This window comes from Cyprinus carpio, chromosome A11, assembly GCF_018340385.1.
Source record: "Cyprinus carpio isolate SPL01 chromosome A11, ASM1834038v1, whole genome shotgun sequence".
NCBI classification, from domain to species: domain Eukaryota; kingdom Metazoa; phylum Chordata; class Actinopteri; order Cypriniformes; family Cyprinidae; genus Cyprinus; species Cyprinus carpio.
The window spans coordinates 14,029,937-14,053,937 of NC_056582.1; the positions used below are offsets into that span (position 1 = coordinate 14,029,937).

General features: G+C 36.5%; 1 protein-coding gene across 1 annotated transcript; it reads left to right on the forward strand.

The window, feature by feature from the left end:
* Nucleotides 1-564: 564 nt before the first annotated feature.
* LOC109081693 (synaptotagmin-6-like) lies at nt 565-23,755 on the forward strand. The gene is made up of 7 exons (XM_042766373.1): nt 565-981; nt 18,279-18,657; nt 19,056-19,632; nt 21,647-21,767; nt 21,951-22,122; nt 22,215-22,365; nt 22,469-23,755. The coding sequence occupies exons 1-7, from the start codon at nt 822-824 to the stop codon at nt 22,538-22,540; spliced, it is 1,632 nt and encodes a 543-aa protein (XP_042622307.1). The 5' UTR covers nt 565-821; the 3' UTR covers nt 22,541-23,755.
* Nucleotides 23,756-24,001: the final 246 nt, after the last annotated feature.

Below are 24,001 nucleotides of genomic sequence, written 5' to 3' on the forward strand. Positions count from 1 at the left end.
ATAAATATAAACAGAACAAAATCTATTCAAAGCCAAAATGAATTAAATGAAACTGCCAACATTCATGCATCAGCTGCCCTATGGCTCATCAACTGAAACAAGTCAGCTGAAAAAGGAATGTACCACTGACCATGATGGAATGTTTTATTAACAGGGTAAGAAAAAAAAGAGACATTTACTCCTGTTTTGTGATATTGATGTTGGAGTGCTTGGGGCCAAGAAATGAGATTCCCTCAATGATCTCGCTCACCATTATTCAACCAAAAATGCACCATTAGGTGATCAGTAGCTACTAAAAAACATTTAGATCCCACAATCTGGCTGTAGTTTCAAAGAAAACCTTCACAAGAACTTAAGAAGTGAATGCAGGTACTCCATTAAACTAAATAATAGAAACTTTGGGGTATGAAGTCTATAACAAAAAGCCTCTAGCAAATTCAGGGTCAAGAAAGGGAGAGGAGCAGGGAATGGGAGGAGGAGCTCTCCTTTTCCCTATCTGATGTGAAAATAACTGGAGAAGGGAGGAACAAGGGGAGGGGAGTGGACAAAAACTGGCGTGTGACCTGTGTTTGAACAGTAGCTGAGAGGAAGATCTAGACATAATGTGATGCAGCACTTTGGATCCCGGAGCACCTTGGGGTATTATTGCTTCATTAAGGCCCCTTCCCATACAATCACACACCCATGCAAACATCCAAGAGTTACAGAGAGTGACCTAGTAGTAGTTGCATCTATTTTTGATGTGCTATGACCACCATTTGCCTACTGCTCCTCATCCTAGATGATAAAGGGACAAAACACTTGGGATTTAGGTTCACAGAATGAGTGCTATCGCCACCGAGGACCAGGACATGTTCTGCGAGAAGGCAGTGGCCCTCATCATTGACCTCTGCCTGGATGACAGCCCTCTCCTGGACCCAGAAACCTGTCAGGATTTCCTTGTGCTTCTGACCAATGAAAACCCCAGCATCTCCAGCGGAGGTAAGTTTCCTGTGGTGTTTGATAGAAAGCTTGTTTGTCGGGGGTGACGTGGGTGGAGTACGTGCTTATATTTATGCGTGAAAGTAAGGCAGACTTCAAAGGATGGTGACCTTTTAGATATGCCCACTTTCTGCGATTAAAACCAAGCTAACAGACTTTTTGAAAGTAAGTTCTGTATAAATAATGAATTGCCATTAGTTACCTGGCACTTTTTTATTTGCCTAATGAGCCTGCTTGAGTTTGATGTTGTTCTCCTCTAAATTAAGGATGCTAGTCATTGGCGATTTAGATCATTTGTAACCGTGGCACCTCCTTTTCCCCCCTGTCTAATGACAAGTGTCCAATTAAGGTTCGGTTGGAGAAATTTCATTGATGTGCTTTATAGAAAGATGAATGCTCCTGTCTTACAACGCACTGCTCCACACTACAGGTTCACGGCAGTCACAAATGGTAAAAGTGACATGAAATTGAATTTTGGACACAAGATTGAAGGAGCTGTGATATCTCTGAGTTGGCAGGTGATAGGAATGTCTAAAGCAATACAAATTATAATGAATTCCCAATCTGGCAAACTGCCATGAAGGAAGACGCAGAATCTAATTGTCACCCTGAGTTTCTGTCACGGGAGAAATCAAATAAACCACTGCAGGCCCTGACCTGCATCATGTCCCCGACCACTGGGATAGTGAAAGCCACTGTGTGTTATCCACAAATAAACATGAATCACTGACCTCACAGAAAAATGCTAATGCCAGCTCTTTAAAAACTACTTCTGAAGTCACTTTTAATGGATATATATATATATATATATATATATATATATATATATATATATATATATATATATATATATATATATATAATTTTTTTTTACATGTATTATTGCTACTTCAAGAGCAACTACAGCAACCAACACATACACTGTAATACAAATATTGATATACAGTACTATCTCTATACTCTTACAAGTAGTTCACAAATGGTATGTCACAGATCCAATCAAAAAACAGAAAAACAAGCTAAATGAAAGTATTAAAATGGCACAAAATATATATATTTATATGAGCATATATTAACAATAATAATAAATATGTAAAATATGATTTCAATATATATATATATATATATATATATATATATATATATATATATATATATATATATATATATATATATATATATATATATATAATAATACAATTATTTTAATTATTAATTAATATTTTAATAAATAAATAATTATTCATTAAATAATAATTCAATAATAAATAATTATTCTTATTTAAATATTTATTAAGTTGCATTTTATTATTTAATATTATAGAAACTATTATGTAAGTATATCTTAGAAGCCATTTAACTGTGAGTAGTTAACATACTAAAATAAGAACTCTTAAATAAGAGAAAATGCTTCCCATATTACTTGTTGCTGATGTCAAAACCATGTGTCCAATCAGAAAATATCTCGACACCGAAAAGCTAGCCAAATTAGTCAGATTCCAACAGGGATATGCTGAAAACCATGGACAACCATAAAGAAAACTACACAAGAAAACTGGAAATAACCTCCAATAAATACCCATTAGTCTTGGTACTGTTTTGGGTTGCCACTTGAAGTCCAATTTAAGAATCACAAAAACAATTCTCTGTACTAGTTTTCCATGAGTAATGCTACACTTTAAAAAAAAAAAAAAAAACAAACACAGCTCATAATATCATGAAGCTATAATGATTGAGCTCTAATTAGGAAGGAAGCGCTGAGTGTGTGAAGGGGAGATGCCTGCTGACTTGACTAGCAGTGGAGGGAGTTTCTGGAACTTGCAGTCCACAGGCAGTAATACTAGATGAATGGAGGACTGCCGCTGGCCTCCGCAACCCCATGGCGAGAGCTGCACCCAGCCTGCCAAAAAGCAAAGGTCATGCATCAGGAGAGCCAGGTGGTGCAGCACTCATGCAATGCCAAAACCCAACACGATAGAGCAGCACTGAGAACGTAACAGGGCGGCACTGATCAACACTCTACAGTTTGTTGCTAATTGTCTAAAGCAATTGTCCAACATCCCTCTTGAATAGATCTCAAGTGGAAGAGCCATGTGTTACTGCAGCTGCACTGTAGTAAAAAGCATCACTTTTTATTAGGAATTTATGGGATGCTTGTGTTGAAGTCATGCCTCAATTTCTCATGAATGAATATTTCAAAGATGTCAGATCTAAATGTAACAAAAAAGCTGTTTGTTTAATAATTCAGGGTTTGCCTCCCACAGATCAAAGAACCTTCTTATATTTCATTTTGTCTCAAAGAATGTTTACAAGGGCCTGGATGCTTCCAAGCCTGCATGACACTTTGAAAACACTGTATGCCATCTTGTAATGGAGCTACAAAGCAATGTCTTACCTGTGTCCACAGGCATCATGGATTTTTGCCACAATCAATTATGCTTCCACCACTTTATAAAATAGCTTGTGGCATAGATATATGTAATATAGGATGCATCTGCAGGTGTTTTCATTTTGTTCCTGTGTGTTATGTGACACTGAAGCAATTACATTGTATTTATTTGTATTTATTTTTATGTGGTCACCAGTAAGCGAAACGTCATTTAGTTTTCCCATGTACGTTCTTTCGCTGATGCCACAGCAACACCACCAGTGAGTGAATCAAGCCCCCAAATGATTCACTTGTTTGAGCCAGCAGTTCTTTTTAGTGATTCAAAATAAATAAATAAATAAATAGATACAGCAGTAATTCATTTCTGGAACAAATGAATCAGGTAGGCTACTCAGAAGCAGAAACTCAGATTTCCTAACCAGTGAATCTTGTAAAGTGGATATTTTCAGTTAAACAAAAGCTTACAGCGGCACTAGTGTTGTTCAGTTCCAGAACAAATTAATCTTATGGGTGTTTTTTTTTTTTTTTAGTGAACCAACAGCAGTGCAGCCAGAGTAGTCCGATTCGCAAACAAATGTCCCAAATGAGTCGGCTCTTTTTGGTGAATCAAACACAGAAAGCTAACAGATTGTGAAAACTGCCATAGTTACATTAGTTTAGATTACATTTATATCATTATTTGTTAATTTTGTATTATTATTCAAACATACACTACGTAATTCTAGAATCTGAGGTTCAAACATAAATTTGCAATTGATTCTTCGCAGAGAGCTTGATTGACAGTATCATAATGCCGAATCTGCCATTTTGTCTGACAAACAAACCAGACAGGAGAGTAGATTAACGTCAGTGGACTTGAACTTAAAAATTTAAACATTGTAAACAAGCATTACAAGTTTATTGACCAGCTTGTATAAAAGGAGTGCTGTGGAAAGTGAATTTAAAACGGTCAAAGTCAATATAACGCCACTCAAGCACACAATGATGGTGTATGTTAGGGAAGACCATCTTTCTCACTCCATTTGTATCGTATAGAAGCCCTCAAGGTTAAATCAATTACATTTCCTTTCAAACATGACGAGAGGGGTATGACTGGGTATAATAGTTGAGCAATAGAGGGCATGTGGATTGGGGACCTCATTTCTTTCCACTAGTGTTGAAAAAGATGAAAAGAAACCATACAGAATGCCGGTCACATTATAAAGTGGCACCTCTCCACCTGCTTCTATAGAACATTGAGCAGAATGTTACTATTAGCCACTGAAGACTAGTTTAGCACACTAGGCTTCACTGCAGCGAGCCAGCCACTCATTCTATTCTAGACCTATTACTGCAGCTACTGCATTATGTGGCCATGAATAAATAAAACAGCAAGTTGACATCAGACCAGCAGGGAAAATAGCATACACACTCTGTCTATGTGTTCTCCTCCCTGCTGAACAAGGAACAAGATAGATAGAGACAGAGTTTTGTTTGGCTGTGTGTGTAAAATAACTGCCGGGGGAGTTAATTCTCAGTAACCCAATGGGGAATTCCTGTGTGCTGCTGAAGTCCTGTGAGGTCTAATTAAATAATTTAGCATACCCCAGTGCAGTGTGCCAAGCTAATTTGTGACCATACCTTTATAGACTTTGTTAATTACTGAACAGGTGTAGGCTAGGCACAGCCAAAATCACTTCCTTTGTCATTTTTCTTTATATTCCTTAAGCATTGTCAATTGCACTACGCTTATTCTTATAATAACAAAATCTGCTAGGAGTTTGGCAGTGCATCAGCCTAAGTATGAATTATGTGAATTTATACGTGCAGACACCCAATGTCTAGTGAAATAAATGTGAGAAGCAATTTAGCATTTCATCCTTGTCTCTCAACATCACAATATCACACTGGCATCAGACAGTATGTGTCAGAGAATAAAAATGCTCCATTAACTACAGAAATGCTCCATTTACTACAGAATTTTTTTACTGATAATCTTCTACTCCAAACTGTTAACTGCTATGGAATCAACTGACAAATCATTCAAGTCAAGTGACAAATAATTCAGAAGTGCATTTCCCAAAACATCATTAGCCAATTAGTCGCAAGTTCTGTTGTTGTTTTATTGTTTCCTGAATCCAATGATCATTCGTAAACAGCACCGCAGACTTGTGTTGATGGAACTACAGATTGAGATTTAGTAAACGATGACAGAATTGTAATTTTTGGGTAAGCTATCTCTAAAATGCTACATTACTTAAATCCGCCTTTGCTTTCTTTCATACATAAACTTCTAGGATGAGGCCATTGAGAATAAGATACTGGAGGCTTTTTGTGCCAAATGTGTTTAGACATTGCAAAAAGCACTGTTCTCTGATGTCTTCTCAGATATCTCCATGTGCATCACTTCTAGGAATCAAGACATTTAAGTCGTGACCATCTCAAAAGATGAGAGCGAGCAACAAAAAAAACAAAAAAAAAAAACAGGGGGTTTAGGCAGAGAGCAACATCCAAATGGACTCATTTCTAAAATCTAATTTCCATGATCTGCCTGTTATGGGTGACTGTGACATTTCATCCCTGATTGTGTTAAATTTGTTCTCTATTCAGTGGCATGGGCCGAGGTTAACAAGCCATGCATGTGGCTCTTGACAAGCCCTGCAAGTAGAGGTGGATTCTGACAGTTATATTGCCTCTCAGAGGCAAGACTCTCAACAGAAAAGAAATTCAACAGCATTTTCAATACTTAGCGCTATTGGGCTTGCACAACTATTGCATAATGTTTGTGCTATGTGCTTTCACTGAAAGTGAGTGATGTATAGTATTGATTGATATCAAATTGGATGATAAAAATAAGATATCCATCATAGATATATCCAAGCACAGATGTGTAAATATTCATGATATTTCTCTGGAGAATCTGGTCACATGGCTAAACAGAATGTGTGCCCTTTTTAACCTAAAGATGCATTTATAATTAAAATGTTATACACATAAAGATTAAAAAATTCAAAATCAAATAAACCTGTGATGGCAGTTTTCTATTTTAATGTATTTCAAAATGTAATATTCCTGTGATGGCAAAGCTGAATTTTCAGCAGCCATTACTCCTTTAATGGAAACACAAGCAAAAAACAGAATATATATTAAATATATATCTGACTAATGTCTTTACTGTCACTTTTTATCAATTTAATGCATTGTTGATGAAAGTATTAATTTCCCATCTTTTTCTTTTTTTTTCTGACCGCAAAGTTTTGAACAGTATTGTGTAAATAGCAGATTATGGCATCTCATCTAATTTCTGTCATTTATATCTTATACAACCTTTTTTTGGATAATTTCACTCGTAAAATAAATGGCAAATTTTAGTAGTAAGCATTTCTTTTCATGTGTGTCAACATGTTATATTGCTAGTAGATTCATACACATTGACTTGGTATTCCAAACAAAAGGCAAATTCATCATTCCTGGCAGAATCATTATTCAAACTTGTGAATATTGATTTCAAACATGGTTGAGTTATCAGGACTGAACAAAGGAAAAAAGATTCTCAAATAACATGCAATAATATATCTTTATACACCATTTAGTGACCCATACACAAGAATGATCAAGAATTGTTCCCCATCTCCACCTTTTTTAAGGGTTAAGTGATTTGCAGATTTGCCCACCCCTCAACTCACTTTGAATTCTTTACTTTACATGCAGTATTATGCTTTGTGTTTATGCAATAGAATAATGAATCTCTGTGTATCCATGCAGAAATATTTGTTTTAGGGTGACTGTTTTTATGCCACTATAATTTAATTGTGTGACATGATATATTTATTATATAACCTGTATGTTTTTCCAATTTTTTCAAAAGATAATTCACCCAAAAATTATAAAATTCTGTGATCATTCATTCATCTGTATGACTTTCTTTCTTCTACTGAACAAGATATTTTGAAGAATGATTCAACTGTTTTTGTCCATACAGTAAGTTAAAGGGATTCAAAACAATGACTAAAAAAAAGGTAATTACGACTTTTTATCTCAAAATTCTGACAGAATTGTAAGATGTAAACTCAGAATGTCATAATTGCAAGAAAAAAATGATATAAACTCAGAACTGCAAGAATAAAAGTTAGAATTGTGAGAGAAAAGTTGCAGAATTGTAAAAAATTAAATAAGTGAATTTTCTCTTTAATTGTTCCCTGTGCATTTCCATTCTATAGCTGACTACTGCCTTACCGTACATCCTCATGTCCAGAGAAAAAATTATTAATTAAACCCATGCTTCATTCAGTTAGTTTGTAAAATCAGTCTGCACTGTGAAAAACCTAGCCTATGTGATGGAGAGTGCACATAATTACCACATGATTTACATAAGAATAAGCCTTGTTGTACAATATCTCATTGTAGGCAGGAGATGTAAATTAAAACAGACCTGGTGCTTTTGACTGAACCCTCCAAAGGCTCCTCATTCAAACCTCTGCCTTCTCTCTGCCGTCATTAGCATCCTTTTCTAAAAGCCCATATGTTGAAATCTAAAATCCCGATTCATGTTTTGATACAAAAGATAACACGGCCACAATTTCCACTAAGCAAATTGTGTGTTTAACAAAAGATGTGCTGTATCATGCTTAAAATAAAATGAAATATGAACCATGTAACAAAAATGGAAAATTGCACTGGACCATTGGAAGACTGGTGGAAATGTTTAGATGATATTTATGAAATTGCAAATATCTGTGAGCCACTCAAAAGTGTCTCCATCAGATTATCTCTTGAAGTTCTTATGAGAGCTTTCATGTTTTAGTAAAGTGTGTGGATGAAGTATTCTGTGTTGCTTAACTGCCTTTGAGAAAAGCAGAGATGAAAGTCCATGGCTCTGCTCACCCAACCTTCCCTCTACATCCAAGAGCACATCCCCCTCTCAATGCAGCTACAAGAGCACTGATGGTAATCTGCCTAGAAGTCTGTTAGGGGGAACGGTGACATCGCAGCTGGAGAAGTAGCAGCAAACCACATAAATGTAAGAACAAGACCCATAGGGTTTGTACAACGGAGGAACTTATTCATGCGGCCATGCATGCATTACTGAGCATACAACACAATCAGACCTGGATCCTGCATGGATCTATGATTAAAATTAAAGAAACATTTTACCCAAAATAAACATTCTGTCATCATTTACTCACCCTCATGCTGTTCCAAACCTGTAGGGCTGACTTTCTTCTATGGAACGAAAAACATATTTTTTTTTAAATGAATATATTGGCAGCTATTTCCCATATTATAACATTGAATTGGCACTGGGGTTGTCAAGCTCCAAAATGGGAAAATAAATATTTTTCACAAAATAATCCATTCAAGTTCAAGGTCTTCATGAAAAAAAGAAAAGTGGTGTGAATTACTGTAATACTACTTTTTTTTGTCATTCTGAAGCTTGACAATACAGTCTCCTTCATGATTCATTGCATTTCAAAGTTAAACCTTTTAAGTCTTTGATAATTACCCTTCCTGCCTTTTAATCATTTTAATTGAAAATAACAACTAAGCCTTTCTTGTCAGTGTTTTTGAAATTCATGAGGCTTTTAATTAACATGCATGCGTTTTATGTCACCCATTCTTCATTATAAATTAAAAAATTATAGCAATGCACTTTCTCATGAGTTAACTTTTTAAATAATAGCAATTTTGTACATAATTGAAAAATACAATAATATCAGCTGTTATTGTCAGCTAAAAAACAATCTCAACTAGCCTGTATTTTACTGTAAAGGTAGTTAAATATATCTTGTTGAATGTAATATAGATTTTCACCATCAATGATATGGTGATGCATTCTTTTTTATAATTGCACAGATAACTTTTATTACATAATTTATGGTGATGCAATATATGATGTTTTGTGATAGCTTATAGTAAATGTAATGCAATTATACGTTAAATCTAATATAATTTCTACAGTAACAGGGTAATGTTTTTAATTAATACTTTAAATAAACAAAAGTGATTTTTGTTGCGTAAGCCGCGGCGTTATTTGTTTGAAGCAGTTGTGACCGTTCTCCGACTTGCGCGTGCCCCTAGACAATTACAACACAGCATCTCTCGCGCTGAGCAATGGCTGGCTTCCTCGCGGTGCCATAGAAACGCGGTCCCGTGCGCGCTGCTGTGGAGAGCTCATTCTGAGACGAGCCTGCGGAAAGACTAGAGCTGTTTTGAGGCAAGAGATCTCAAAAACTGCACAAAAGCGAGTTGAAGTGGGAATACCAGAAGTGCGAGAAAAACGCTTAGCGGTAAGAATTCATGTATATATTTGTGTTATCGTCAATAAAGTTGGGAGGGTATTTTTTTCTGTATCAGTGCTTTACGTGCTTTGACAGAACCGCATTACCTACAAAGACGCATTATATTTTTTTACTTGACGACTACTTGTGCTTTTTAAAATACATATATTATCATTTTGTTATTTGTATATGTTGTTTAATTTGACTGTTCAAAGTTCCTGCAGCATTGATAGGATTTTCATGCAGGTGTTCAGTTGATTTGCGTTAACACCTCTTCAAGCTCCTTCGACAACTGAGGCTATTAGGCTGCCCTGTTTCATAATAGACTAATTATGAAATAAATCTGCATAAAACATAACTTTGAGAGGGAGTGGGAGACTTTAATGACGTTTTCTTCTATTCTAGTTTTTAGTACCTCATAATAGGCACCATCTGTGGCTGTTTCGTCCCAGGGAAAGTCTTTATGACCTAAGTACTAAGGTTGGTGTCTTTCATACAGTGTTGTATTGATCTCACAATAATGTGTCGGTGCTTTAGTTTTGAGCATATTAAACATATGACCCTGGGGCTGCTTAGGGCAGCAGCTTACATTTTATACCAGTTGTATGTTCATTCAAGCACAGAGCCTGTGTGCGGATCCAGTGAATGGGGTGCTGAAAGAAGGCAGGATGAATGTAGTGTGTAAACACAGCATATACATTATCATCCACACAGCATGCTTTTGTTTCGTGTGTTTAGGCATATGTTTATGTGCAAGTGCAGTGGCAGTTCGGTCCATCACGGTTCCTCTCAGCAGATTGTCTGGAGCCTCTTCCTGCATTGGCAGTTGATCACACTGGAGGTGATAGTGTGATAGCATTGTTGTCAGCTGCATCTCCCAAAGCTGCAATGTAGGCAAATGAAAGATCTAGCTACTGGCTGTGGTGCATTGCTTATCATCCCTTAGTATTACACTGACTCACTGTCCCAACCTTTAGGTGATAATGACGGTGCTGCCAGTGCATTAGCCGTCCAAGATAGAATTGCTTGTTATAGTACAAGTGGGAATGGGGGAAACTATCCAAAATGTGTGTTCAGAGCAGAACGTCTCAGAATGACAGCAGGGGTTGCGTTCAATGCACTAGCGACAGGGGCTACAATGATTGCTTGATAAAATTGTTAGTAATGGTACTAATATTTAATTTGTTGTGACCTACATGAGATGTAATTATGATTTCATGAGACATCTTTTGATGATAGTGCTAGTAAACTTGGCAAAAACTGTTTAACCACTTATTATAAGGCAGTTGTATTTCAGATTATTTTTCTGTCATCAGACTATGTAGCAGGGTTTTGTTATCAGCTTTACCGATAATGGATGCTTAATATTGGTTGACTTTTTGCTGACAGGGTTGTATTTTTATAGTACCATTGGCATTGAACTAAATGGCCAACCTCAATATGTTTTGTTAAAACCTGTGTACATTTTTGTGGAAAGCTGCTAGCATCTCCTGTTCATTTTTCTTTCTCTTGTACAAAGTACACTGCATTTGATGGAAATACTAAGAGACAGTTTTTACCTCTAGGCTTAAAGCTGTAGCCAACTGAAGCTATGGCTACTACCGTGTCCGCCCATATTGTCGTCCTCAAATGCTTATTGTAAATGCCTCAATTCACCTTTCATGGGACCCTTGTTGTTGCCCTTCAGAATTGGCTGGCAGAAAGATTTAAGGGTATTTGTGTAGCCAAATACAGGCATTGTCCACTCACATCAACCTATTTTGTGAATGACTGGCCATGTCCATCAAGACCAGTAAGCTAGCCCTTCTCTCGTCTTATCTCTGGCTCACACTCCCCTTTCCCCTGCACAACAAATGCTAATCTAGCCCAGTTTCAACCTAAAGGAAGGGGATGGCTATTCTAAAGTGGCACATGATGTGATTCCTTTGCTTATCTGGAAAAGACACCATCCTGAATTGTATCCAAAGCATGTGGCCTTTGGGTTGAAAACAATGCTTTTGAGTTTTGCATGTAATGAGCTGTATTTATAAGCATTCTCAGTTCGCACTTCCTTCTTCTCTGTTCTGTGCCGAACACACATCAGCCTGTGGGGTGCAATGAAGGCGAGGAACATGCTAATAACTAGTTAAATCTTTATTCATATCCTAATTACTAGGAGTATTTTTTTAATCCAGCACTTAGCTAAATAGTTCTCTCTTTACATTTTTCCTCACAAATTGTTCCTCTAGGTACATTTAGATTCATAATTTCTATTTTACTTTTTTAAAAACCAATGCAAAATAAATACACACATTATATCAAGACCCCCCCCCCCAACTCGTTAAAGTCATAGAAATTCAAACTGAAGATATAAATATAGAATAGACATAGAGATTCACCATATGTATTTTCTAAAGGCATGTTAAAGATCTTATTGTGATCAATTAATCTGTGCACATTAAATTTTTTTAACATTAATTTTTGATTTTCTCTTACTTACTATTTTCCAGCATTCTAAAAAATCTAAAGCATCATATTTTGCATTTCGCTAAGTAATGCACAAACTGGCCTGTGTGTAAAAGTGTATGTGAGCGGAGCATCAGCAGTTGTCCCAACAATCACTCCTCTCTGGGAGAAACCCTGCTCTGAGCAATCTTGGAGCAAGAGAAACCCTGCTTCGAGCGATCCTGCAGCGAAAGAAAACACATGCACTTCGACTTTCAAAAAACCCGCTCCGCGCTTCAGGCAAAATCACACAACTCTCCCCACTGTTCACTTAGTCTGGTCTGAAATACAGAACATGGTCCTGCTGAACAGAAAAACATCCCATTGCTGTTACTAAATGTCAAAAAGTTAGAAGTCTGGAATCAACTGTAAATCACACTTTCAAATATACAGAAGAATGAAGACGTAGATTTAGTAATCGAATTAGCATACCAAATCAAGTAATTTGTCAAAGGTACTTATGATCATATATTTTATTTATAGATGAATTTCAGAAAAATATTTATAGCTGTTTCGCACTGATATGGAACAGTATACCAATAACTGTATGGATGATATAGGTTTTATGCACTAGGGGGACTGGAATTACAATAGAGAGAGGTAATCGTATGTTAACCTATGGCCATTACCGCTCAGCATTCAGAGTAACTGCTTGTCTGCAAATTGCTGCTAGTGTAGGGCGTGAAAGAAGAGGAATTTCCCTTGTCAATATGGCCATGGGGGCAAGAACAGAGGGAAATATTAACGGCAGTTATTTTTATTTAATCCACTCTGATTTAGGAGTTTTCATTTTTTTTAAACCTTACCCCACATTTGATGCAAGCATTCAGTGTTATTTCGGGCTGTATAAAGACTACCAGCTTGTCTGCAGGATATAAGAGCTTATTACTGGCATCAATTTACCCTGCCGTTTGTTCATGCAGTGAATACTTGGTCCTGCAGTGAATTAAATAAATGATTAAAAAGAGCAAATCATCGCAACAACTATAAATAGTGCGATTTTAATGAAACACTTTTGAGACGCTTTATTAACGTGCTTTGTATTTGCATCAGGTCTGTGTTTTGAGTGCTGATGACAAGCACGCCGTTCTATTCATTAAAGTGGGCTATAGCCTTATGTTCTCTTTGCTGGCCCTGACCACAGCTGTCACAACCGTATACCACAGGGACTTGTGAATGGCTCCAAGCTAATAGGAGCACATTTAACTGGATTTCACCCTCACCCCTCCAGAGCTTTGATAGGGCTCAGTAGTATTTGATGGAGCTTACATAGAGTTAGAGGTTGAAAGGAAGTGTTAGGCCTAGGCTATATAAATCTCTTTTCTTGTTGCATTTGATTTACTTTATATGGCAAATCAATAAGGTAAATCATTGAATGGGTTTATTGTTCTGGAAAAAGAGCTGTAATAGTTTCTTGGATGCAATTATTATTTAAATTCATAGATTTTTTTAAAGAAAGCATTTAGTTCTGCTATAATATATTAATCACTTTATCTCATCAAATGTAATGTCATCAGTTTTTCTGTTTAATCTCATGGCTGAACAGAACAGTATTTATATCACAAAGCTACTGTAACTGAAACTGATTGGACAAACATGTTCAGCACTATTTTTCTGATTGCATGAAAGTTTGAAGGATAACTGAATAAGGCATTTCTAACAAACCATGACAGATGAAAGCAAAATATAGCCTTGGTTTGCGGCAGTGACAGCAACACCATCAACAATGGCACTAAACACTTAATTCTCAAGTAGCAGAGTTAAAATAGGGGTTGGGATATGTCTAATGTACAGGTTTCTATGGATACCAGGTTAGATTTGAAGACACTTAAAGAAAAGTAAAAAAAAAAAAAAAAAAAACCCTAGGGCTTTGGTTGCTGTCCGCCACTGGTACCAAACAAGCCTTAATTAGATTTATTGGTCACAGGAAATGTTTCACTGGATTTGTTTCAGCCTCAGCTGGTTAAATAATAATACTTGATAAAATTAGACTCTATTTATACACACACAAACACACACACACACACACACACACACACACACACACAAGGGAAATAGATTTTGCAATGTATGACTTGTGATATACACAACAAAATTGTGTCCTTTTTAAATGCAATTTCACATTTTAGAGAATTATAGTAATCAAAAGTAATCTTCTAGTTCACACTGTGGTGTTAAGTATAGCTTGTGCTTAGACAGAGAATTTAGTGCACGTTTATGCTACTTTACACAAGCAGCGTTTAAGACTTAGCATTTTGTGTTCCAATGTGCTATCGATAGCCAATAGTTTATTAATTATTAGCTAGTACAATCTTATAATTCAGTGAAAACAATATTTAAAATTTAATAACTTGATCCTGTCAGGGAACCATAGGCTCCTTAATTGTGTCACTATTATAACGTCAATCCATAATTGGATTCTGTGAAGTTATATTTGTGAAATTTTATTCATGTGAAATTGATGTTTTTGATTAAACCATTTAAATTCAGAACAGCTTTTTTTCAGTGCAGACAAGTCAACTTGCAGTTGATATTATGAAGCTCAACAAGAAGTAAATCGTAGAAATCCCCCCAATATTAAAGTCAAGTGCCTACTGCACTTGTTCAACACTACATACACTTGTTCAAATTGCCACAAGAATACTGAGAAGAATGCAGTACTGTTATGTTTGTCTTTTTGTTTCTGCATGTTAACACGATCATTCATATCACTGAAAAGTCTTGGAGGCCTTTGGAGGATTGCAGTTGGTTCTTGTTAATGCACTCTGGCTTCTTTGAGGTGAAGCCGTCAAAGTGTAAACAGTGTAATGGCTGTTTAACCTTGCATCACACCCATTAATATTTAATTTGTGGCAGAAAACTGACTGTCTGAGAGGCTAATACATTTCTTATCTGCGTATCTGGTCTAATGAGGGTCCAAGTCATATCACCAATGAACTTTCTATCATTATTTTTTTGTCATGGTTAAAGCATTAGAATTATAAACAATACTTACTTCACACAAAATGCAGAAGAGTAAAAACTGGACAGTTAAAGGAATAGTAAACCATCCAAGATGTAGATGAGTTTCATTGGAACAAATTGGGAGAAATTTAGCATTACATCACTTACTCACCAATGGATCATCTGCAGTGAATGTGTGCCATCAGAATCAGAGTCCAAACAACTGATAGAAACTTGATTCCAGTCCATTAATTAATGTCTTGTGAAGCCAAAAGCTGCATGTTTGTAATAAACAAATCCAAAAATATGCACAGATCATGCACTGTTTATAAGCAATACAGTCCAAAACATTGGTAAACAAATATGTTGATTTTAATGTGAGAAGACAACAGGGATGGACTTATACAGGAGGAAGAGTTATTATGGATTATGGCCAGATGTGACAGTTTAAAGTTAAAATGCCTTAATCAGAAAGGATTTGTTTCTTATAAACACACAGCTTTTTGCTTCACCAGATGTTACTTGATAGACTGAAGTCATGTGGATTACATGTGGATTGTTGTGATCAGCTGTTTGGACTCTCATTCTGATGGCACCCATTCACTGCAGAGGATCCCTTAGTGAGCAAGTGATGCTAAATTGCTCCAAATCTTGGGTGGCCTAAGGGTGAGTCAATTTTTAGCTAATTAAAATTTTGGATGATCTATTCCTTTATCTGGGCAATTAAAAATCATTATGTTTTGATTTTTGCAAACATTTTAAATAGCTCAAAAACAATTACAGCATTACATAACATTTAGAGGAATTGTGTGGTTTATCTTAACAGAACTTGTGCTGAGAGCTGATAATGATAACGGTGGTCCTGCTGTTTATTTTTCTTATTAAAGACAATACCTATATATACAAGAGCAACCAGCTATGCAGACTGATTGTCTCTGGTGCATTTGCTCTGTTATGAGTGTATAGAAATCAGAATACATCTGCAATTTAGTGATGAATTATTATATTTTAATCTCAGAGTGTGTGGTGTACTTTTATAATTTTCTTCCACAAAGCCTCCCAAGTGGCCAGTTTTCCACATTTATTGGCACATTAATTATTTTGTCAAGTTGTTTATGTGCTCCCACAGTCCCCCAGTTGGAGAAGCGAATAACTGTGAGAGCGTAATTGAAATGAGAATGCACATCGATGCCACACCTGTTTGTTTTTTTGGTTGCCAGCCAAGTGCTCCATCCCTGAGAGGCATGCACTCCAATGCATTTGTAATAATCATCAGAATTTTTTCATCCACTCAGATAATAAAATTGTTGTTATTGAGCAGGAATAACAAAATGACCCCCTCTTCTTGTATCAAGTAGTAGGCCTTTGTAATTACATTTAGCTCATTTGCCATTCCATCTGGAAGATGGGTGAACTTCAGTGTTAATTCTGTCTACCTGATGGTGACGGGACGTTACTGTGGTCTGACGATTTATTCATTACCCTGTGATATTCACACTAGAGATGGGTTTAAGAGGCATAAGAACCAATTGTCGTCCCTATAAAGAGGCAAACAGCCTCATCAGAAGGTGCATTACACTGAATGATCATTTCTACTATTAAACTATGTTGAAGTTTGTCTTATGTAATATTTATGTGAGTGCTCTGTAATGATTGACCAAGAAGTGTGCAGCAGTCATGGAATGATCAGGACATTTGTTTTAATTACCTTCACCACAGGCTAAAGCAAAAAGACAAATCATTAGTTGATATATGCTGTTTTAGTAAACCAGTGAATGCTGTTGTCAAGTTTTGCAGTGATTCAAAAAGAGGCTCAGCTTCTACGCATTCCCTTTGATGTATAAGCACCTCTTTTTCATCTCATTTTTAAAGAACTGCTTGCTGTTGCTGATTTTTTAAGGCAGGGCTCAACTAAAAGGACTGCACGCTGACCCAGGCCCATTGTGAAAGAGTTTCAAAAGTAGATGATGACATGGTTACATATCCTTTTAGGCCAATGCTGCATTGCCACTGAAAATAATTTTTATATACACCTTGAAAATGTAAACATTTGGTTTCATGTGACTTATTTTACATTTTTTGTCGCAAATTCTGCTCAATTGCCACCAGATTTTATCTAGATAGATTAACTTAAAGTATACATTAAATGCCCACAAAACACAAAATAAAAACTTAAGGGTGCTATAGATTAACTTAAAGGAGACATTGGATGCCCATTTTCCACAAGTTGGTATTATTCTTATGATAATAAACTAAATCTAACCAAAACAAAAAATTAAATTTCTCTTTACAATCAAAAACAACAACCTGTTTCGGTGCATGTCTCTTTAAATGATAATAAGCTACTGCTAACTCCATCCATCTCGTCCATTTTTTTGTGTATTTGGTGGCGCGTTACCATCAAAAACCAAACTAATCCAATGCGTCCTCACTGGCTCTGATGTCAGGAGAAAATGAAAACTCTTATGTTCACTTTTACATCCAACTACAAAAAAAAAACGCATTGCTTATGAGACATTGTTGTCACTACAGCTACTCGATTGCAGAGAAAATGGCGGACAGTGTACAACTGGCTGAGGCCAGAAATATGCTAATACAGGACAATCCATCAGCGGTCAAGGGCGGGGCCTAAACAGTATGACATCATACTGCTCAGAAAATCAAAATGGCTTGATAATTGAGAATGTTTATTATTTTGGGAGATTAAAAAAAGAATGGATTTTGTAATTGTAGGGTGGTTGTGTCCACGTACTGCTAAGACACATTTATATGCAAACACCATGTAAAAGTGAATTTTGCATCCGATGTTTCCTTTAAAAACTTTTAAAATAATATATTATTATTAATATAATTAATTTAACTTAACTAATCTAACAATCTAACTTAATTTAAATGACATGCACCGATACATACTATCAAGAAGTAAAATAAAAAATATTTCCCCCCCTCAAAAATACAAAAAACATGCAGTTCTTCTGTAACATAGCAAAAGAAAAATTTTATTTACCTTTATTGAGACACCCAGTTTCTGCTAATAATATTTGCTATTTACATATTATATTATTATTTTCCCTTATGTAAAAACATAAGTTATAGTATGTATATAAGTTCTAGTTCTAGTCAAAATGTTCAAGTCAAATATAAAGTTACAGTTCATTGTTCCAATCATGTTATGTGCATTTTTTACAATGTCCACTTCTGTCCATGTTGTATCTTCTGTCCAGACATTTCCTTCAGTTTCCTGCTGCTTGTATTTGTGGTGTGTGGTTTGGCCCTGCTGGGTGTCATAAGTGTCGCCACCTGGAAACTGTGCTGGGTGCCCTGGCGCAGCAAAGTGCTTTCCTCTAGCGCCACCGCCCTAGCCCCCACTTGGCCAGAGAGGCACCAACACAGAGAAGAAGGTCACGGTGACTACTACCCAACCCTCAGAGACAATATGGCAACAGACAAGCTGAAGGATCCTGGGAACTTTCTGGAGGCGGCAGTGAAGATTAGTCATACATCGCCAGATATCCCCGCAGACGTGCAGCTGTCCATGAAGGATCATCTGCTAAGACGTACGCGTATCTCACGGCAAACAACCGAGCCGGCCTCCTCTAACAGGTCAGTGTTCTGGAAGAATGAAGAAATGTTTGTGTCTGAAGACCTTCATATAGGTCATCATAGTTTACTGTATAAAGAAAGTCATTATGAGGTTAGTTCCAGTCATTCCTAATCATGTTATTACTTAGGAAATCTTGTAAATGTCAGACAGAATTAGACCTGAAGTAGGTCTCTGGGTTTTATTGATTAAAAAGAAGGTCAGATGGTGAAAAAGCATGCTACATCCAGAGTAAAACCATATTTTGTGGGAACCTTGCAGCGAATCCAGAATTATCACCATCAATTTGCATTCGATCATGGGTTATAATTCAAATGTAGATTAACACCTGGTTTGTCTTTTGTGAAAGACCCAGCATATCAGATCAGGATGATTCAGTAGCCAAATTTTCTTTTGCCAGGCATAGTTCCTTCAAAAAACACCTTCCAAGGCAGATGCACCATGTGACCAGTCTGGACCGTGGAAGTGAATTTTTAGATGTGGAGGACCATCCCACCTGCACCGCTGCCTCTCTTGGCCGCATCCAACCAGAACTTTACAAACAGAGCATGATGGATGCTGAGGAGTCATCTAAGAATAGCACTGCCAAAACATGCGGCAAGATCAACTTCTCCCTAAAGTATGATTACGAGGGAGAGCTCCTCCTCGTTACCATCCTCAAGGCGTTCGACCTACCCGCAAAGGATTTGTGCGGCAGCTCCGATCCATACGTCAAGATCTACCTGCTCCCAGATCGTAAGCGTAAATTCCAAACTCGCGTGCACCGCAAGACCCTCAACCCCACGTTTGATGAGACCTTTCAGTTTCCGGTGCCATATGAGGAGCTAGGGTCCAGAAAGCTCCACTTGAGCGTCTTTGACTTTGACCGCTTCTCACGGCATGACATGATTGGCGAGGTGATACTGGAAAACCTTTTTGAAGTTTCAGACCTGTCCCGGGAGACATCTATCTGGAAGGACATCCAGTATGCCACTAGCGTAAGACACTTTATCATCTTTACTACTCAGTGAGTCCAGACCCCACTGGTGATTCTTCACATTAATGTGGCTTATGTCTCATTAATGTCACCCTAATGATTTGGTTTTCTAATATAGGAATCCACTTGTATTGAGTATTTCTCTGAAAACACAAAGAGTGAATAATTAGATGATCCACAGACATAATATCCTATGGGGTGTGATACGATAATTTGAAACTGTAATTACCAAACATGATAAATTGTACAATGTACATATATTAAGTTCTTAAAACATTGAGGGCAAAAATTATTGCCTTATTATATGACAATACTGAGTCTGCAATAATCTCAGGTGTCTTAAAGGGATAGTTCACCCAAAATATGAAACTTCTCTGAACCTCTATAACTTACTTTCTTCTGTGGAATAGAAAATAAATATTTTCAATAATGTTGAAAACTACTTGTCCATAAAATGATAGACATTTGTGTCGAAGACAAAATTAGAGCCCTTTTACTTTCATTGTATGGACAAAAAACATAGGGACTTTTTTTTAATCTCCTTTTTATTATAAAATATCCATAGTATCCAGGACAGACGTTCCATTTTGTGGTTAACTTTCACTTTAATTTTCAATCTAATAATTTAACTTGTTTTATTGTGAATGAATGCCAACTGAGTTATTTTCAGGATTATTTTCTGTGCAGATTTTTTGGTATATGGTTAAGGCAGAGACGTTCAGTGCCCTGCAAGACTATTTATCATCTTGCTTTTCTAAGCAACTTACATTATAATAATGTGGTGCACATCCTGATAAGGGGTTATTTTGTTGCATCAGGACATGAGCTCCTCTTACTACTACTACTTACTATGAGTGTAGTGTTTTCAGTTCCAGGTTTGTATCTCTTCTACACAGTAGGGGGGGTTCTGGCATAGACAAGGCAGTCGCCCAGGGTTCTTCAGGGCAAAACTCTCAGATGCACACTTAACTTCTCTATCACTCACCCGCAGCAGTTTCACAGAATTGTGCAGCACACTTTCAGTTCCACCTGACGATCTCATTGAAATTGAACTTTTCCAAGCAGCTTTCTGAAGCTTGTCTAGTCTCACCAAGGACAACTTTTGAGTCGAGACAGCCACTGCTTCTAGTTAAACTTGACACAGGTAACTGTAGCTATTTACTGCCTCTCCAAATCATGTACATGTACATACTGTACAGTTTAATATATGAGTAAAACAAAGTAAAATCTCCATAATCAGTTCTTGGAATGGAAAAGAATGGAATCCCTGCACAGTGATGAATGTCTGTATAGTAGAAAAAAAGTAATGCTAATGATATCACTGATACATCAGCCATCTTGTTGAGTGACTCGCAAAATTGTGAACTTGTTTAGCTCTGACTTTAATTGTGCTGAGATAAGGCGTATGGATTCACATGATTGATATGGATATGTGATGCACTCATTCAGTACCTTTCTCCATCAGTTAACTGAACGTTTTTATGTAAATGAATGGTTTATTGATGACTCTGGGCACAATCAAATCTCTACATTTTCAATACATTTCTAATTTAATATGTTTTAAAATGTAATGTATTCCTGTGATGGGAAAGTAAAATTTTCATGAACCATTACTCCAGGCCTCAGTGTCACATGATTCTTCAGGAATCTTTCTAATATGATGATTTGCTGCTAAATAAACATTTTTTATTCCCAATATTACCATATTTTTATTATTAGTATTACCAATGTATTACTAAACAGTTATGCCATTGTTTTTTAGGATTCTTTGATGAGTAGATTAAAAAACAGAATTTGTTTGAATTAAATAATAGTATTAATTTCTTAAAAAAAAAAAAGTACTGTCCCCAAACTTTTGAATGGCAATGTACAGAATTAAAAGGACTGCGTCAAATTCAGTCATTATTTGCTCACCGTCATATCGCTTGAAGTACTAATATAACTATATTAGTAAATATTGCTATTAATGCCAACATGGTCTACTAGATTTTGAGTGTCTCCATTTGACTCTGCAGGAGAGTGTGGATCTTGGAGAGATAATGTTCTCTCTCTGCTACTTGCCAACTGCAGGGAGACTCACACTTACTGTCATCAAATGTAGGAACCTTAAAGCCATGGATATTACCGGTTATTCAGGTATGATGCTTTCCTTTATTTCTCTAGCTTGGCTAAATCTTCCTGTTTATTTATTTGGACAGTCACATTTTTCATTGTCAGCAAGCAAATTACAAGTCCTTTAGTCGGACATATTCAGACCATGAAAGACAAGGCGAAAGATACGTTGAGAAATTGTGTCACACCTCCCTGCTCTGTTGACAGATCCGTACGTAAAGGTGTCACTGATTTGTGATGGGAGACGCTTGAAAAAGAAGAAAACTTCCATAAAAAAGAACACGCTGAATCCAACATATAATGAGGCTATTATCTTTGACATTCCACCAGAGAATATGGATCAAGTCAGCCTACACATATCAGTTATGGACTACGATCTGTGAGTATTATTCAGTATGTGATATTTTCACTCTACAAATATTATGTTGTGAATGCTATTCGCAATCTATTCTTCATTCTCCTGCTGTATAGAGTGGGACACAATGAGATCATTGGAGTCTGTCGTGTAGGGAGCCATGCCGAGGGCCTTGGGAGAGACCACTGGAATGAGATGCTCGCTTACCCTCGAAAACCCATCGCTCACTGGCACCCGCTCGTAGAGCCCAAGAAGTCTGAGAACGAGGTGAATGTCTCTCCTTAAAATCTTCCATAGCGGAAAAGTACATTTTGATTTCAATATTTCCACCTCTCCCTCTCTTTCTTTCTGTTTTCCATCTCTGTTTCAGTGGAAGACTCGTACCGCAAGCTTTGACAGTCAGGGATCTTGCCCATCTCCCAGACTCCCCTCCAGTCCATAAGGACGAGATGGCCTCTCCTTATGTCTTTAAGCCAAGTATCTCCCAGGGAGTGATGGTGAGATCCAAGATATGTCCTTAGACAACGTGCGACACAACTTATGTCTGTGTGGACATGTATGATGGAGCAGGAAGAAAGAGGCTGCCGTCCAAACTTTTCCAAGTGCAACTGAGCCTAGCTGAGTTTAATCTATTTTGTGTTTGGATTGAAGTGTTGCTTTCTTATGTTGGGTAAATCCACAAGATACAAAAAGAGGCTGAACGATATACTTTAAGATGAATTTGAGCAAATCAGAAGAGTAAAAGTGTGTTGATGAATATTGTATAATTGATAGATATATATTATAATTTAATTGACATTATAATAGTATGATTATATAGTTTATTATATATTTAGTCTTAATGTCCTTCTTTTTTTTATTTTTTTGGCTTCTTTGAAAATAAAATACAAGTGTTAAGAGATTTTTATGATTGGAGAAATATCTCCTCAATATTTTCAACCTATTGAGATATTTTAACCTAAATGTTTTGTGTTTACAGAGCAGAGATATTCCATTGATCTTCCTTTTGTTTGTGAAGTAGTGAAACTGTTCTGCCACCAAAAGCACCAATGCCAAGAATAATTTGTATCCTGTCTACAAATGCTTTGTCTCTATTTAAATGTTTAAGTTGCTGATTGTTCTATGAGTATTTTGAATAATTTTCCATCATTTTCTTTGATCAAGTTCAGCTCAGTTAAATGCAGCCATGCACAGCTACGTCTATAATGTACAGTCATCATAATTTCACCATACAGTAATTGTAGCTTCCGAAGTAAAACTATAATGAATGCCAAGGGTTGTGTGTCAGATCTAAAGGATGCAAATTCCTTGGCTTTCTAACAAGACTTGAAATAATATCATTATGTACAGTAAATTAGGAGCACTGTTTTACAAAGACCAATTTTGTATTTTACATAAAATGTGATAAATGTTGTTCTGTATTTTTCCAGTTACCTTTGAGGTGTTTTCTCTTCAAATAACATTATATATTTTGTTGGCTGGCCTGGCTGCAACTCATTGTATCAATAATCACTGGAACTGGTGTTTCTTTATGAAATGCCTGATTCAGAGCCACTTTCCAATTTTATATTGAGACTTTGTATTTAAAATGTACAGCTACTGTTTCAGAACATCCCCTTGTACTTGAAAGGTGTGATTAAAGTTCCTTGCTTCTGTCTGTTTTGTTTTTATTTCATTCCTTATTAAAAGGATAGTTCACCCAAAAGTGAAAATTACCTTGATCATAACCATGATTTACTCAACTTCAAGCCATCCTAGGTATATATGACTTTCTCCTTTCAGAGGAATACAATCTGAGTTATATTAAGAAATGTCCTGGCTCTGGCAGTCAACGGTGGTCGAGATTTTGAAGCAAAATAAAGGTCATCCATACATTAAAAAGTACTCCACGTGGCTTCGGGGG

Bases quoted from the DNA above. Each gene is read 5' to 3' on its own strand.
- LOC109081693 (XM_042766373.1), top strand. From the start codon at position 822: ATGAGTGCTATCGCCACCGAGGACCAGGACATGTTCTGCGAGAAGGCA. The intron at 19,633-21,646 runs GTAAGACACTTT...TTGACTCTGCAG, and splicing joins ACATCCAGTATGCCACTAGC to GAGAGTGTGGATCTTGGAGA. The intron at 22,366-22,468 runs GTGAATGTCTCT...TCTCTGTTTCAG, and splicing joins CCAAGAAGTCTGAGAACGAG to TGGAAGACTCGTACCGCAAG.